Here is a 13,802-nt window from a genome sequence, read left to right as displayed (position 1 = left end):
CCAGAAATCAATTCTTATTTAAATTACTTCAAATGGACATGAGTAAGAACCTCTCGGGCTGGGAATATTCCTAAGTGTAGCGTATCTGTGACCTTGCACAAGGCCCTCAGTCCAATACCTAGCAATAGGAGGCAGGAGGAGGGAGACAATAACAAAGAACAGTATCTGAATTTCAGCATTCAAAAGGCCAATGCAGGAGAATGAGGAGTTAAGAGGGCAGTCTTTGACTTAAAAACCAAAACAAATAAAAAATGTTTAACAAAAAATACACAAAGCCAAACTCATCATTTCTTCACCTGCCTCAGTTTTGTGACTGACTGCTCAAAATTCTATTATTAAACAAATTTAACTCTATGTGGATAGGACTAGTAACTAAAAATGGTCAACCCTTTTTTTTTTTCACTCTGTATTATCCCACAGAGCGCTGTGTCATGTAGCTGCCCATAATTAACCACCTTTGTTCCTGACAAACCATAAGATTCTTTAAAGGGAAAAAAAAAAAAATTTTAAGTAAATGCAAACACTACTTCTAAGCTTTATTCTCCCCACTCCAACCCTCTGCCTCTGTTTTTTATGAATGAAGGTCATCATCCTAATTCAAGGAATAGAGAAGCTATGTTGGTTAATAACAGATTATATTGTAAAATGCCCACCTATACAGTTCCTTTTTCATTAACTCCTTTATGATATGCTTTTATTTACGATAAACTACTTCATAGTTTTACCTGAATATCTCAGGATGCATTTCACCCATATTTTTTATTTTCAGTTACACAAGTCACATGCTTTATATACACTGTATTTTTTTCTTCTTTTTTGGGGGGAGGGTCTCACTCTAACCCATGATGACCTGAAAATCACTCTGTAGCCCATGCTTGCCTCAAACTCATAGCAATCTTCTTACCTTAGTGTCTTGGATGCTGGGATTACAGGTATGGTCAACATATCCTATAGTTTTTATTTTTAATTTTATATTCTTTTCTAAATTATACTATCACTTACTTCTTTGGAATGACATTTAAAATACTGCAAAACTTATTCCATTGTGTATTCTTATTTTTTAAATATATAGGAATCTAAATTATATATTCAAACTACAATTCAAATATATTCATCATTTCCTCTTAATAAAATAGTCTAAAAGCCGGGTAGTGGTGGTGCATGCTTTTAATCTCAGTACTTGGGAGGCAGAGGCAAGCAGATCTCCGAGTTCAAGGCCAGCCTGATCTACAGAGAAGGTTCCAGGGCAGCCAAGGCTACACACAGAAACCCTGTCCTCAAAAGAACCAATAAATAAATAAAATAACCTAAAATAAGATTGACTAATAAAATAAAACAAAATGCAGATTTATCCTTATAGTACTTTGTTATAAACTGTGTGAGAGAGTATTCGTGTATCAAAACAGACCAATTTGTGAGTATCAAAACTTAAGAGGCTAGTTAGAACTGGCTCAGTGGGGTACATACTGTTCTTGCAGAGGTTTCTTTTCCAGAATCCATACTGGGTGACTCACAAATCCACTCTGGCCTCCTTAGGTTCCTGCACTCATATGCACGTACCCCAACACAAATACATACATGATTTTAAAAACACTAAAGTTTAAAGTGTTGGCTCTGCATGCATGGGGACATGAGCTTAGCTTCCCAGCACCCACAGAAAATGGAACTCTGTCATTTGTTCTTAACCCCAGAGCCTGCACGCCAGAAACAGGTAGATTCCAGGAGTTCACCGGGCTGTCAGTCTAAATAAAACAGAAAGCTATGGTACAGTCAAAGACCCTATGACAAAAGATAAGGTGAAGAGCAACAGAAAAAGAAACACAGGCATCCTTAACCACCATCCTTGTAGGCCAGGAAAGTATCATATGCACACGATAACTAAACAGGCTGGAGAATAGATCTACGTTAAATAGAAACCTTTTTGTAAAACTATTAATCTATGTTAACAGACACATCAACAATCACATAAGCTAACTGGATTGCTACATCCATTGCACTAAAATAACAACAGACAGCCACATCTAACACTCAAAAATAATTGTTCTTGGATCAGTGTGATGGCTCAGTCAGTAAAGGCACCTGCCACTAAGCCTAGCAACCCAAGATTGATCCCCTGGACACAAACGGTAGAAGAAGAGAACCAATTCCCACAAGTGTCCTCTACCCATGAATGCATTCATGTAACCACACATACACACACACTTATAGGCACACACACATTTAAAATTTTAAATGTAATTTTAAAATTTAGGGAAAAAAAATCCTTGTTCTTACCTACCCATTTTAACTTAATGGTATGTGTCTTAAAAGGAGACAAGGTCTGGGATGTAGACTCACGGCAGAGTGCTTGCCTAGTGCACACAGAGCTCTGGGTTTCATCCCTAACACACTGGGATAGGGGCAATAAGCCAATCATAATTTTATAATTTTGTCTACCAGTATTTGTTTTGCAGATGGTACCTTTTTCATATTGCAATTTTTCAGCTTGCTTACCTTTGTTGAAAGTACTTTAAATGTGCTCTGCTCTGGTATTATAGGGTGAAGCAGCCTCAGTTTCAAACTGTAATCTTCTCCAGAAGGAAGTTTCACCATAGCAGACAACTAAGGAAAATAAAGTTGGTTGTACTTTGTAAAGGTCTAGAAGGCTAAGCACTTAATATAAATACAAATTTAGGCAATGTTGCAAATTAAGGATTCTACATTGAAATCATATGTGTGGGGGGGTTGTCACATGACAGGTTTCAGGAGTCTGCTCTCTCTCCCTCTCCCCCCTGTGAAGCCCTGGCACTGAACTCAGATGGTGCGCCTCACCAGGCTCTACAATGTCAAGTGTAGGCACTTCAAAAGAATATTTTTTCTCCACATTTTATCTTCCATTTGAATCCTCATATACAGAACCAAATGGCAAGAAATAATGTTGCACAATATTAACTACTGATCTAATTACATATACTTAACATTCAAATCAAGAAAGTATAACACACAAGAACAAAGTTTATATAGCATATAGCTTTTTAACAGAGCATGTACATACAAGCCAGGAATGCTGGCCTAAGTAAGAGAGTGCACAGTGACATGTACTCCAGAGGCAGGAGAATTACAACAGGTGCTAGACCAGCCATGGCTACAGAGCAAGACCCTATCTCAAATCAAGTACAAGCAAGCACAACTAAAGGCAGCCTACGGCATACATGTTCTTAGCTCAAATTTTTTTTTTTTTACATACAGATTTTGATTTTTTTTTAATTTTTCATCAATTACACTTTATTCATTCTGCATCCCCCCATAAGCCCCTCCCTTCTCCCCTCCCAATCCCACCCTCCCTCCTCCCTCTGCTTGCATGCCACTCCCCAAGTCCCCTGCACAGATGTAGCCCAGGGCAGTTCAGAGTCCAATTGGGTTACATAGTAATGTGAAGAGGGACTGCCTCTGACATAATCTGATTGGCCTGCTCTTTGATCACCTCCCTCTGGGGGGGAGCAGCCTTACCAGGCCATAGTAGAGGACAATACAGCCACTTTTGATGTGAACTGACAGACTAAGATCAGAAAGGAGAGGAGAACCTCCCCTCTTAGCTCAAATTTTAAAATACTTCAAATGAAAAGCAATGCTTCTAATTCATTTAATATTTTCCATATTATCTCAAGAAGAAAACGAATTTATCTACTAGCCTGGTATAAGTTGTTCTGCAATATACTAAACTTACAAACAGTATTAAGTGTCTATATAATGTAAGGTTCAAAGACTAGTTACCTCTTTTTCTGAAAATTCCACATTTACATCATTCTTCTGAACATTCTTGATCATAAGCGTAATGATTACTTGAGATTCTGTTTGATACCAGTCATACCTATTTAAAGAAATATCTTAATATAATTTTTTTATTTTCTTAAAGTTGCTTGACAAATTAATAGTCTGATAAGCAGCAAGAGCACCACCTTGAGGAAGAAAATGACAAAGCAACTGTAAATAACTAGTATCACCAATACTGATAGTGCGCTCTAGGTAGCTGACATCAAACCTTTCCAGCAGGTGCAGCAAATCCCCATTTCCCTAACACTGCTGTGCTTAAGCCAAGCAGAAGATGAAAATTTAATAGCTACCAGTTATAGGTACCACCAACACTATCTTTACACCTAATGCTAAGATAAACACCGTCACCTTTTAACTCTTAAAATCAGATTTTTGAGAATGCTAGCTAAGACGAAGCTTCTGAATCAATCAGCAGCATTGATACAGCTGACACTGGTCAGACGAAGCTTCTGAATCAATCAGCAGCATTGATACAGCTGACACTGGTCAACCTGCATCAACACTCTTAAGCTCTGCTCACTGAAAATGGGAGCAAATATAAGGAGGAAAAAGACAAATGAGTACAAATTACATAGCTCTCCCACAGTGCCAACACATTATATATCGTTCCCTTTAATTCAAGTTATGAGGGAAGACAGCATGTCTAAAGAGATGTATTCTACATGTCCTCTCACAATGAAAAAAATGCGGCCACTCACCTCCAGACTATAATCTCACAGCAGGCAAAGCCGATTATCCTGCACTATTATATTTCTAAGAAGAGAAAGTGCCTGCTTCACAATATACTTAATGAACTGTTCTGAACTGCCTCTCACCTTCTTAGATTAAAATAAAAGCATCTTGATTAGAGAAATGCAATTCCAGAGTCTCAGCAAAGAGCTTCACAACTCAGCGATAGTCCAAATTCTATGCCAAACCATCTTGTGTTTCTGTTATAGTCTTAAGAATAAGTTGTTAAAAAAAAAAAAAAAGAATAAGTTGTTTACATGGCTAGTGAATAATTTGTGTCTGCTGTGTGCATGTATGCATGTGGACAAGTGTATATATGTTATGCATGTTGATCAGTGAATGGGGTGTCTTAATTGTTTCCTACCTCATTTTTTGAAACAGGAGTTTCTTACTGAATTTGGAGTTTACCAGATGTCTAATCAAGCTGGCTGGCCAGTAAGCTCGAGGGATCCATCTCTCTCTATCTACTCAGTACAAGGATTGCAGATGTGTGCTACCATGACCAGTCTGTTTGTCTGTTTTTATGTGGGTGACAGGAATCCAAACTCAGATCCTCAAGTTTGCAAGGCAAGCACTTTATTGACTAAGCTACAGTCAAAGCCTTCTTTTTCATTCATTACTGTAATTACAATACTAAGCGAACTCACAGACAACATTCCTAAGAAAAACTGATCCAAATTTAAGACGCAGGACAAGGGCAGAGGATAGAGCTCATCTACATGACATTTGCATGGGATGCATGAGGCCTTTGCTGGTTCAGTCCTCAGCACCTCTCTGTCATTCATGTGCTCACACACACACACACACACACACACACCAGTAGCATGGCAAATTTCAATTCTGTATAGCCTACTATTTCTTTACATATATGAGTATCAACTTTACAGGCAACATAATACAGAACCAAGCTAAGCAAGTTTAGAGATAACAGTTATTTGAATTCATTTAAATGTTAATACTAATTAGTAGACAGCCTTAAAGTTAAAATTTTCCAAGGACTGTAACACAATTTTTAAATTAGAAAATATTTAAAATCTCAGTTAAGGGGCAGCCTTCTATGAAACCAGAATTTTCTCCTCTTTAAGCACATTTACCACACACTGCTTTATAAGAAACACTTACTTGATTTTTGACTGAGTCCTCTGAGATGCAGACTGGTTTTAGCAAGTTGAAAGAGAAAAATTTTACATGTTAGTTTAGCAGCTATATTAAAAACTCGTGTATTATTAACTAAGGCCTACAGTTCTTTAATATGGAAAAAGCACAAAGTTATAACCCCAACACTTGGCAGGCTGCTTGGGAGGAGGAGTGGGGTTACAAGCCAGCCTCATGTACACAGTGAGCCTGCAACAACAAACAACAAAACTTTCCTCAAGAATGACAGGAAAAACGGACTTATGTAGTATAGCCAGTATTAAGACACAGAACTTAAAAACTGATCAGGTTAACATTCTGAGGAACATTTTTGGCAGTACACACCTATAATCCCAGCACTTGGGAGGTAGAGACAGGAGGAACAGGAGTTAAAGTTCATCCTCAGCGACAAGGCAAGTTCAAGACCAGCCCAGGTCACGTCACATGAGACTATCTCAAAAAGAAAAATCATTTTAAAAAGATGGATTATATATATATAATCTATCAGGATTAATCACAACTATCAAACACTGTTCTAGAAACTATAAAGGATCATTTCAAGGATTAGCTTCAGAAGAACATTTTACTGTTTAAATGTACCTCTGCAATAGTCTCACCATAAGATAAAAAGAAATGATTCTTATTTCTTGCAATTCTCACTCACAGCCTAGGCTGGCTAAATTCCTGATCCTCCTGCCTCTGCCAGCTAAGTACTGGAATTATAAGGATTAGATACCATTCCCCACCAGCAAAATGAGTCTTCCCTAAATCACACCCTGAAACTACATATTCACTAATTAAGGCTATATAAAGGTAAAGAAGATGCCCTGAGTCATGGGTTGCCCCTAACTTGTTCATAAATGAAGATGGAAGCGACCAAAGGAGTAAGCAATATCATTCCTTTTTTCATTTAAATTTTAATTTTTTATATTAGTTTATTCATTTTGTATCCCAGCTATACCCCCTCCCTCATTCCCTCGCACTCTCATCTCCTCCCATGCCCCTCTCCAAGTCCACTGATAGGGGAGGAAACCCTCCCCTTCTATCTGACCCTAGCTTATCAGTTCTCATCAAGACTGGTGATCAAAGAGCAGGCCAATCAGATTATGTCAGAGGCAGTCCCTCTTCCCATTACTATGTAACCCTCTTGGATACTGAGCTGCCATGGACTATATCTGTGCAGGGGTTCCAGGCCATCTCCATGAGTGGTCCTTGGTTGGAGTATCAGACTCAGGAGAGACCCCCCGGGCCCAGATTTTTTGGTTCTGTAAGCAATACTATTGTTGAGTTATGAAGCCAACTTGGAATTACTCTCCAGTATTAGTTCACAAGAAACAAGTGCAGACAATGACTAGAACAATTACAATTTAAGCTGGAACCCGGACAAAACTAGACTGTCAGGGCTAAAAGATGGCTCAGCAGTTAAGAGAACTGGCTACTCTCCAGAAGACCCAGGTTCAGTTTACAGCACCAACACACAGCTCACAACCATCTTTAATTCCAGTTCCAAGATATCCATCTGGCCTCTGAGGGTACCAGACACAAATGTAGTGTACCTACATGTACATTTAGGAAAACCACTCAGGCACATTAAAACATCTTAAAATATAGACTACCAGCCAGACAATGGTACATGTCTGTCATTCCAGCACTCAGAGAAGCAGAGGCAGGCAGATATCTGTGAGTTTGGGGTCAGCCTGGACTACAAAGCTAGTCCAGGACAGCCAAGGCTGCACAGAGAAATCCTGTCTCAAAAAACATATATATATACATATTGATAGATAGGCAGACAGACAGACCGATCTTCTGACCCACTGACCAAGCTACAACATGACAGAATGCACTAAAGCTATATATCCTTTATTACTGGACAAATAGAGTTTTAGTATCAAATGTCTGTTGTTTGCAGCCTTTTACAGTTTAAATATAAAGTATCTCCAGATCCCAAAGGTTACATATCCCAAAAGAGGTAGGGCCTGTCTGGAAGAAAGATGTCCCTGGGGATGAATGCCTTTGGAAGTTGTATTGGGTGCCCAGTCGGCTCCCCATCTTCTGTTTTCTGATCTCTTTAAGAAAATGAGCCAAAACAAACCTTTCTTCAATTAAATTGCTTTCCTTAGTTCACAGCCCTTACAAAGGCCCGGCCCATTCACAAACCTAGACTCGACCTCAAATATTCCAAAGCCTGAACAGAAAACTGTATTAACAGGTAAGTTACAAAGTCAACCTGTAAAGACCTCTCCCATAAATTCATTTACCACCCAGTCACCTAGGAATAAAGGCAAGTATGGATATGGAGATGGTTGAACAGGCCTTCAATTCTGGAAGCTGTTTAAATTTTCCCTATACATATGCATTGCCCAATGCTCCCTAGAAATCTGTCTGAAGCAGATCAGCTCTGTTAGCTGCAGTTTTTGTTGTTGATGATCATTTGTTTTGTTGTCGTTGAGGTTTTTGTTTGTTTGGGTTTGGTATGGTTTGGTTTTGGTTTTTCAAGACAAGGTTTTTCTGTGTAGCCTTGGCTAGCAGCTATCTGCCTGCCTCTGCCTCCCAAGTGCTAGAATTAAGGATGTGGGACACCACTGTCCTCCTGGAAATCTTTCTTAACAGATGAATGAGAAGGGCTGGAGAGATGGCTCAGTGGTTAAGAGCACTGTCTATCTTCCAGACGACCTGATTTCAATTCCCAGCAACCCACATGGTGGCTCACAACCATCTATACAGGGATCTGATGTCCTCTTCTGGCCTGCAGGTGTACATGAAGACAGAGTACTCACACAAATAAATAAATCTAAAACTGAATGAGCATCTCACAAAGGTAACAGACTAAATACACAGTTCCCAACTCACTGTGATTTTTTTTTCCTTGACTATGTATGTGACAACTACTACTAAAACAGTAGCTCTATAATATAAAAGTCTAAACTGATAAAAAATTAAGTTGACCCTGGGGTTAGAGAGATGGCTCAGCAGTTAAAAACACTGGCTGCTCTTCCAAAGGACCCAGCATCCACATGGTAGCTCACAACCATATGCCAACTCCAGATCCAAAGATCTGATGCCCTCTTCTGACTCCCACAGGTATCACACACATATATGGCACACATGCATACACACAGCAAAAGTCATACCCATAAAAGAAATTTTCAAAATTAAATTCATCAAATATTTTAAGTTACTTTTCCTTACAATTTCACCATAGTTTTTAAAAGATTTATTCAAATTCTATTTCTGTTATATGTGCATGCATAACTGTTCACCACTTGAGAATAGATGTCAAATATCCTGGAACTACTAGATTTACAGGTGGTTGTGAGCCATTTGAAGATACTGGGAACTGAACCCGAGTCCTCTAGAAGAGCAGCAAGTGCTTTTAACTACTAAGCCAGCTCTGCAGCCTTGGCACTGTAATTTGTAACAATGTTTTGGACATGAAAATCCTTAACTATTAACAAACATTATGAATTAACAAAAAAGAAGCAATTTACTTTCAGCCTACTGTAAAAAAGCTCTACATGATGACACCTATTTAATTTAATAGGTGTAGATACTGGTAAAAAAAAAAAAAGATAGGAAATAATCACTTTGATGATTCTAAAATACAGTCAGCTTAAATTAAACACTAATAAATCTGTAGCTTTTACTTCAACAAAATGATTTCAGAAAACTAATATTTAAATGAAATTGTTTAATATTTATAAGAGCTCATTCCCAAGCACTTGCTTAAATATATCTGATTCATTAAGTTTAACGTGACTAAATAAACCGTAAAGGATGAGAGGACTTACCGCTTCAGATTCTGATCCTATAAAACACAGAATAGAAAGCATTTTCAGATAACAGAATGTGTACAGGCAAAGCTACAGACACGATTTCTATAGCAAACACATCAATCAAGAAAACTAATTCTTTATATATTTAAAATGAAGAGAACTGTTTCCATTGTGGATTCAGGGGTTACTCTTTTAGATTCCTTGATCATCTTTAACTGGTAATAACAGTATCTTGGCAAAGCTATAACTTTTTCTGACTAACACAAGCCTGAAAACAAGGGCCAATCGGGAACAGTCTATTCCTGGGGCTAGAGTGTAACTTAGTGGCAGAACAACCATTTGCGCGGCATGTACAAGGCCACAGGTTTGATCTTCAGAACCAAGAAAGATTAAAGATAAAATTTCTTTAAACCAAAAATCTTGAAATGTTTATTTTAAAACAATAGACTATGTAAGCCTACCTAACAAACATACTTACCATTCTGAATCTCTTGGCACCTCTTAATCCAGATGGCAAAATTTGCACCTGCACCTAGAACAACAACAAAACTTACTATATAATCCCTAATGTGCACAATGTAGCATATTAATTCAACAAAATATTACTGGCCACCCATGCCCAAAGTAGCGCAGCACTGTGTATTCAGCAGTCAATAAAATAGAAATTACCTACCCAAACAGAGATTACAGCAGCCACAGTGGTAAGTACGTATGCTCTAATGTAATAATGGAGTGCCACTGATCCGTTCATCCTAGAAAACTCTACAACCGCAGCTACCAACTGTCTACAATTTCCTGAGATTTTTGTCTATTTTCATACCTTATGAAAATGTTCTATCTCCAACATCTGAGAAAATGAACATAGTGAGCTGCATATTTAGAGAACAATGAGAATGAATCAACAAATCATTTACCTCTGAAGACCTAGCACAATAGCTAAGTAGTTAATATGCCTAGTAAAAGGTGTTAACTATTAAATGAGCAAAAGAAAAGCTTACTAAATAATCTGAAAATACAACGTTGTAAATTGTCTGATTTATAAAATTTATCTATTTATGCCTTATAAAATGTTAGGTGCGCATGCACTGTATTCTCCTAGGGAACCATTGTATTAAAACACTAGTCTTAAATAACCTATTATTCACACATCCAGTAAAAGCCTTTTACCATACAAGAGGAAGAAGGGACAAGGCAAATGCAGAATACAGAATGCCTCCCGTCACAGAATTAGAAAACAAGATTCTTTACATTTACAAAGAGCGATATTCTGACTTCTTAAATGAACAGCTAAAGAATTCATGTGCCTAAACTGGGATATACAAATTTAATTAAAGACTACTGCTACCTAGAGATCTACCCTTCCTAAGTCATTGCTTCTATTTCCGTGTTGGGGACAGCTCCTTAGTTCTGAGAAAACAAGTAGCAAAAGAGCAGTGATAACGCATTACAGGGTAAAACTTGAAAACATGCAGCACTTTAGGGGCAGAGTGTCAATTCATTAACAAAGATACTCCTCTGTGGGAACACTCATGTGCACTAGAGGACGCAACTCACAAACTCATCAGGAGCCCCTTTCTTAGGTCATGACTAGTCAAAAACCTCTTCAGACACTGGCAAAAGTCTTCCTCACTCACCCACCCCCGGAGCAAAGCTGTTTCCAGTTAAAAACCACTGCTGTGGTAACTTCTACCATAGGAAAAAGATAAACTAATACAACTTGGAAGTTTCCTATAATTTCATACAAGATTAATCTACCTTTTAGCAGTTTTCTCGCTCTCATTATTTCTCTATGTAAGTAGATCCTGGCATTATGAGAATGTTCAGACACACTTAAAACCACAGCAATCTGGAGAAAGCATAATACTCTCAAAGCAATTTTTGCCTAAGATATAAGCTGAGTAGAGTGGTGCCTGCCAGCAATCCTAGCAGGCCAGAGGCAATAGCAGGAAGGTCACAAGATCAAGGTCATCCTCAGCTCCATAATGAGCTCAAACGCTTGACTCTGTCTTAAAGTTTCCATTTTCTTCTGTATCTCAAGATTTTCAAGCGTAATAATTGACTTCATAAAAAGACAGTGGGACAAAATCTTTTAGCAATCTGAGTAACTTAAAATGAACAAACATTTAAATTCTTTTTATTTTATTATTTATGTATGATGCAAGTATCTGCCTGTAGTATGTCTGTACACCTTGTTTGTATCTGGTGCTCTCACAGGCCAGGGTACAGAATCTCCTGGAACTGGGGCTACACATAATTGTGAGCTACCATGTCAATGCTGAGAATCAAACCTGGGTCCTCTGGAAGAAGAGCCAGAGCTCTTGACCTCTGAGCCATCTCTCCAGCCCTATTAACTGACTTTAGAACAAGAAAGCAATTTAAAATTTCACTTTCTCAGTAACAGAAATACAGCCGGATTCTGGAGGTATAACTCAACTTGGAAAGTGTTTGCCCTACAATCAGAAGGACCTCCATGTGACCCCCCCCAGGGCCCATGTAAAAAGCCAGGTGTCCTGTTGTGAGCTAGGAATCCCAGCACTGGGAAACACGTAGAGACACGGAGATCCGGCAGCTGGCTGGCAAGGCAGCCTAGCCTAATACAGCAAGCCCAGGTCATATCTCAAAAATCAAAGACAGTTCCTAAGCAACGTCACCTAAGGTTAACCTCTGTTGATACATGCACTCAACAAATATTCATGTACAAGAACACATGGGGGTGGGAAATCCACAGCTAGATCAATAAGAAAAGAAAACATACTCATTGTTTACCTGAGTTTTTTGGCTTCTTTCCTTCCTTTCCCTTTCTTTGTTTTGTGTGTGTGGGTAGTATGCCAGACCATGTATGTGCATATTTAGAGGTCTGAGGTGATGTCAGCATTGTGGAGAATGTCAAGGAAAGCCTTTTTTAGAAGCCCATACGGCATGGTGAAACAGTGAGTGAAGCATATGCAACTCCTATGGCTCCCTGAAAGGTCCCAATCCACTGCACACAGTGATGATCTACTAGGGATTCCCAGCACACTAGTGAAGCCTCAAAATGGATCCGCTAGGGCGGTGACTATTCCCCCCTTCTTTACGGAAGCCTCCTAAGGAGACCTTTCCCCCTCACCCTAGATTTCCCTCATTTCCTTATAGTTGCACCCACCTACTGATTGTTACTGGTACTTGAGGCTAGCATGGAATGGCCTGATTAGCCTTTCAATCATTTAAAGGCTACACTAGACAATAAAGTTAGATCTGCACCATTCAGTCTGGTCTCTGGAATTTGATTCATGGAATTCTGCGTGGGCTCCATCACCACTCACCCCCCCCTTCCCCTCAGTTCCTAATTCACACACAGCATCTTTCTCAACTGCTTTTCCACCTATTCTTTGAGGCAAGATCTTTCAATTAAACACAGAGCTCACTGATTTGGCTAGTCTAGATGTCCAATTTGCTCCAGAAACCCTCTGCCCCAACCACGCCAGGCTGGAATTACAGGCAAGCTACCAGCCCCACCTGACATTGAAAGGTCCTAGGGATCTGAACTCCAGTCCTCTTGCTTGCACAATACGTGCTTTAACAGCTAACCCATTCCCCAGACACTAATTTTGGTTTCTAATGGCAAAGCTTATCTGCGGTTTATTTAAATGCTAAAGTAAGGTTAAACTCTAAGTGAATTCAAATTCTAAAATCAACACAAAATGATGTTAAAAGAAAAGGGGTATTGGATTTCTGGGACACTGAGATTTCAACAAAATTTAACTATGCTATTTACAATCTAGAAGGTATATTTATTATGAAAATGTAACTCTAATACTTACTATCTAATTTCTGTCCTTCAGCAAAAGTTTCTAAAGCAGAAGCATAGTCTTTTTCATGGTATTCACATATCCTGTGTGAGAATATTAAGGATAAGTTAATACACACACAAATTTGTAGAAAATACCCTCCTTTCTAAATAAAATATTTCACTTCTATATGCTGAAAATTTATTTCAAGTATATATTTAAAAAGCCAGAATTTTTTTCTTATATATTGTAACTTTTAGTGTAATGGTCATTAAAACTCAGCTTTAATACTCAGTTCAGAGGAATCTGATAATAACTGTATAAATATATTGATATCTATTTCAAAACAATTATGCAAAAGAATCGGTTTCTCAGTTCAGTTTATCAGTGATAATAAATAGTGCTTAACAAATACAAACAAAATAAACTTAAGTTTTTCATTATTAAATGCAGCTATCCAGCTTTGCTGACCGAGAGCATCCATCAATTTCATCCACTTTGCAGCTATTTCAATCATCACTACTTTAAAATCACACATCTATATTCGATTCTTCAGTTAATATAGTAACTAAGTTAGTATCGCATG

The 13,802-nt window shown here is 38.3% G+C and overlaps 1 protein-coding gene across 2 annotated transcripts in view; it reads right to left on the bottom strand.

Annotated features, from left to right (window-relative positions):
- The window catches only part of Sugt1 (SGT1 homolog, MIS12 kinetochore complex assembly cochaperone), a 45,324-nt gene that overhangs the window by 19,409 nt on the left and 12,113 nt on the right, over positions 1-13,802 (bottom strand). For both annotated transcript variants that reach the window (XM_021642810.2, XM_060391490.1), the window contains 6 exons: positions 13,250-13,320; positions 9,928-9,981; positions 9,465-9,481; positions 5,665-5,696; positions 3,754-3,850; positions 2,494-2,601 (listed from right to left, as the gene is read on the bottom strand). In XM_021642810.2, the coding sequence (XP_021498485.1) occupies positions 2,494-2,601; positions 3,754-3,850; positions 5,665-5,696; positions 9,465-9,481; positions 9,928-9,981; positions 13,250-13,320 (379 nt within the window). The remainder of the gene's footprint in view (positions 1-2,493; positions 2,602-3,753; positions 3,851-5,664; positions 5,697-9,464; positions 9,482-9,927; positions 9,982-13,249; positions 13,321-13,802) is intronic.

Source organism: Meriones unguiculatus, chromosome 9, assembly GCF_030254825.1.
Source record: "Meriones unguiculatus strain TT.TT164.6M chromosome 9, Bangor_MerUng_6.1, whole genome shotgun sequence".
NCBI lineage: Eukaryota > Metazoa > Chordata > Mammalia > Rodentia > Muridae > Meriones > Meriones unguiculatus.
The sequence above is the reverse complement of the archived record's forward strand: the minus strand, read 5'-3'. Positions and strand labels throughout refer to the sequence as shown.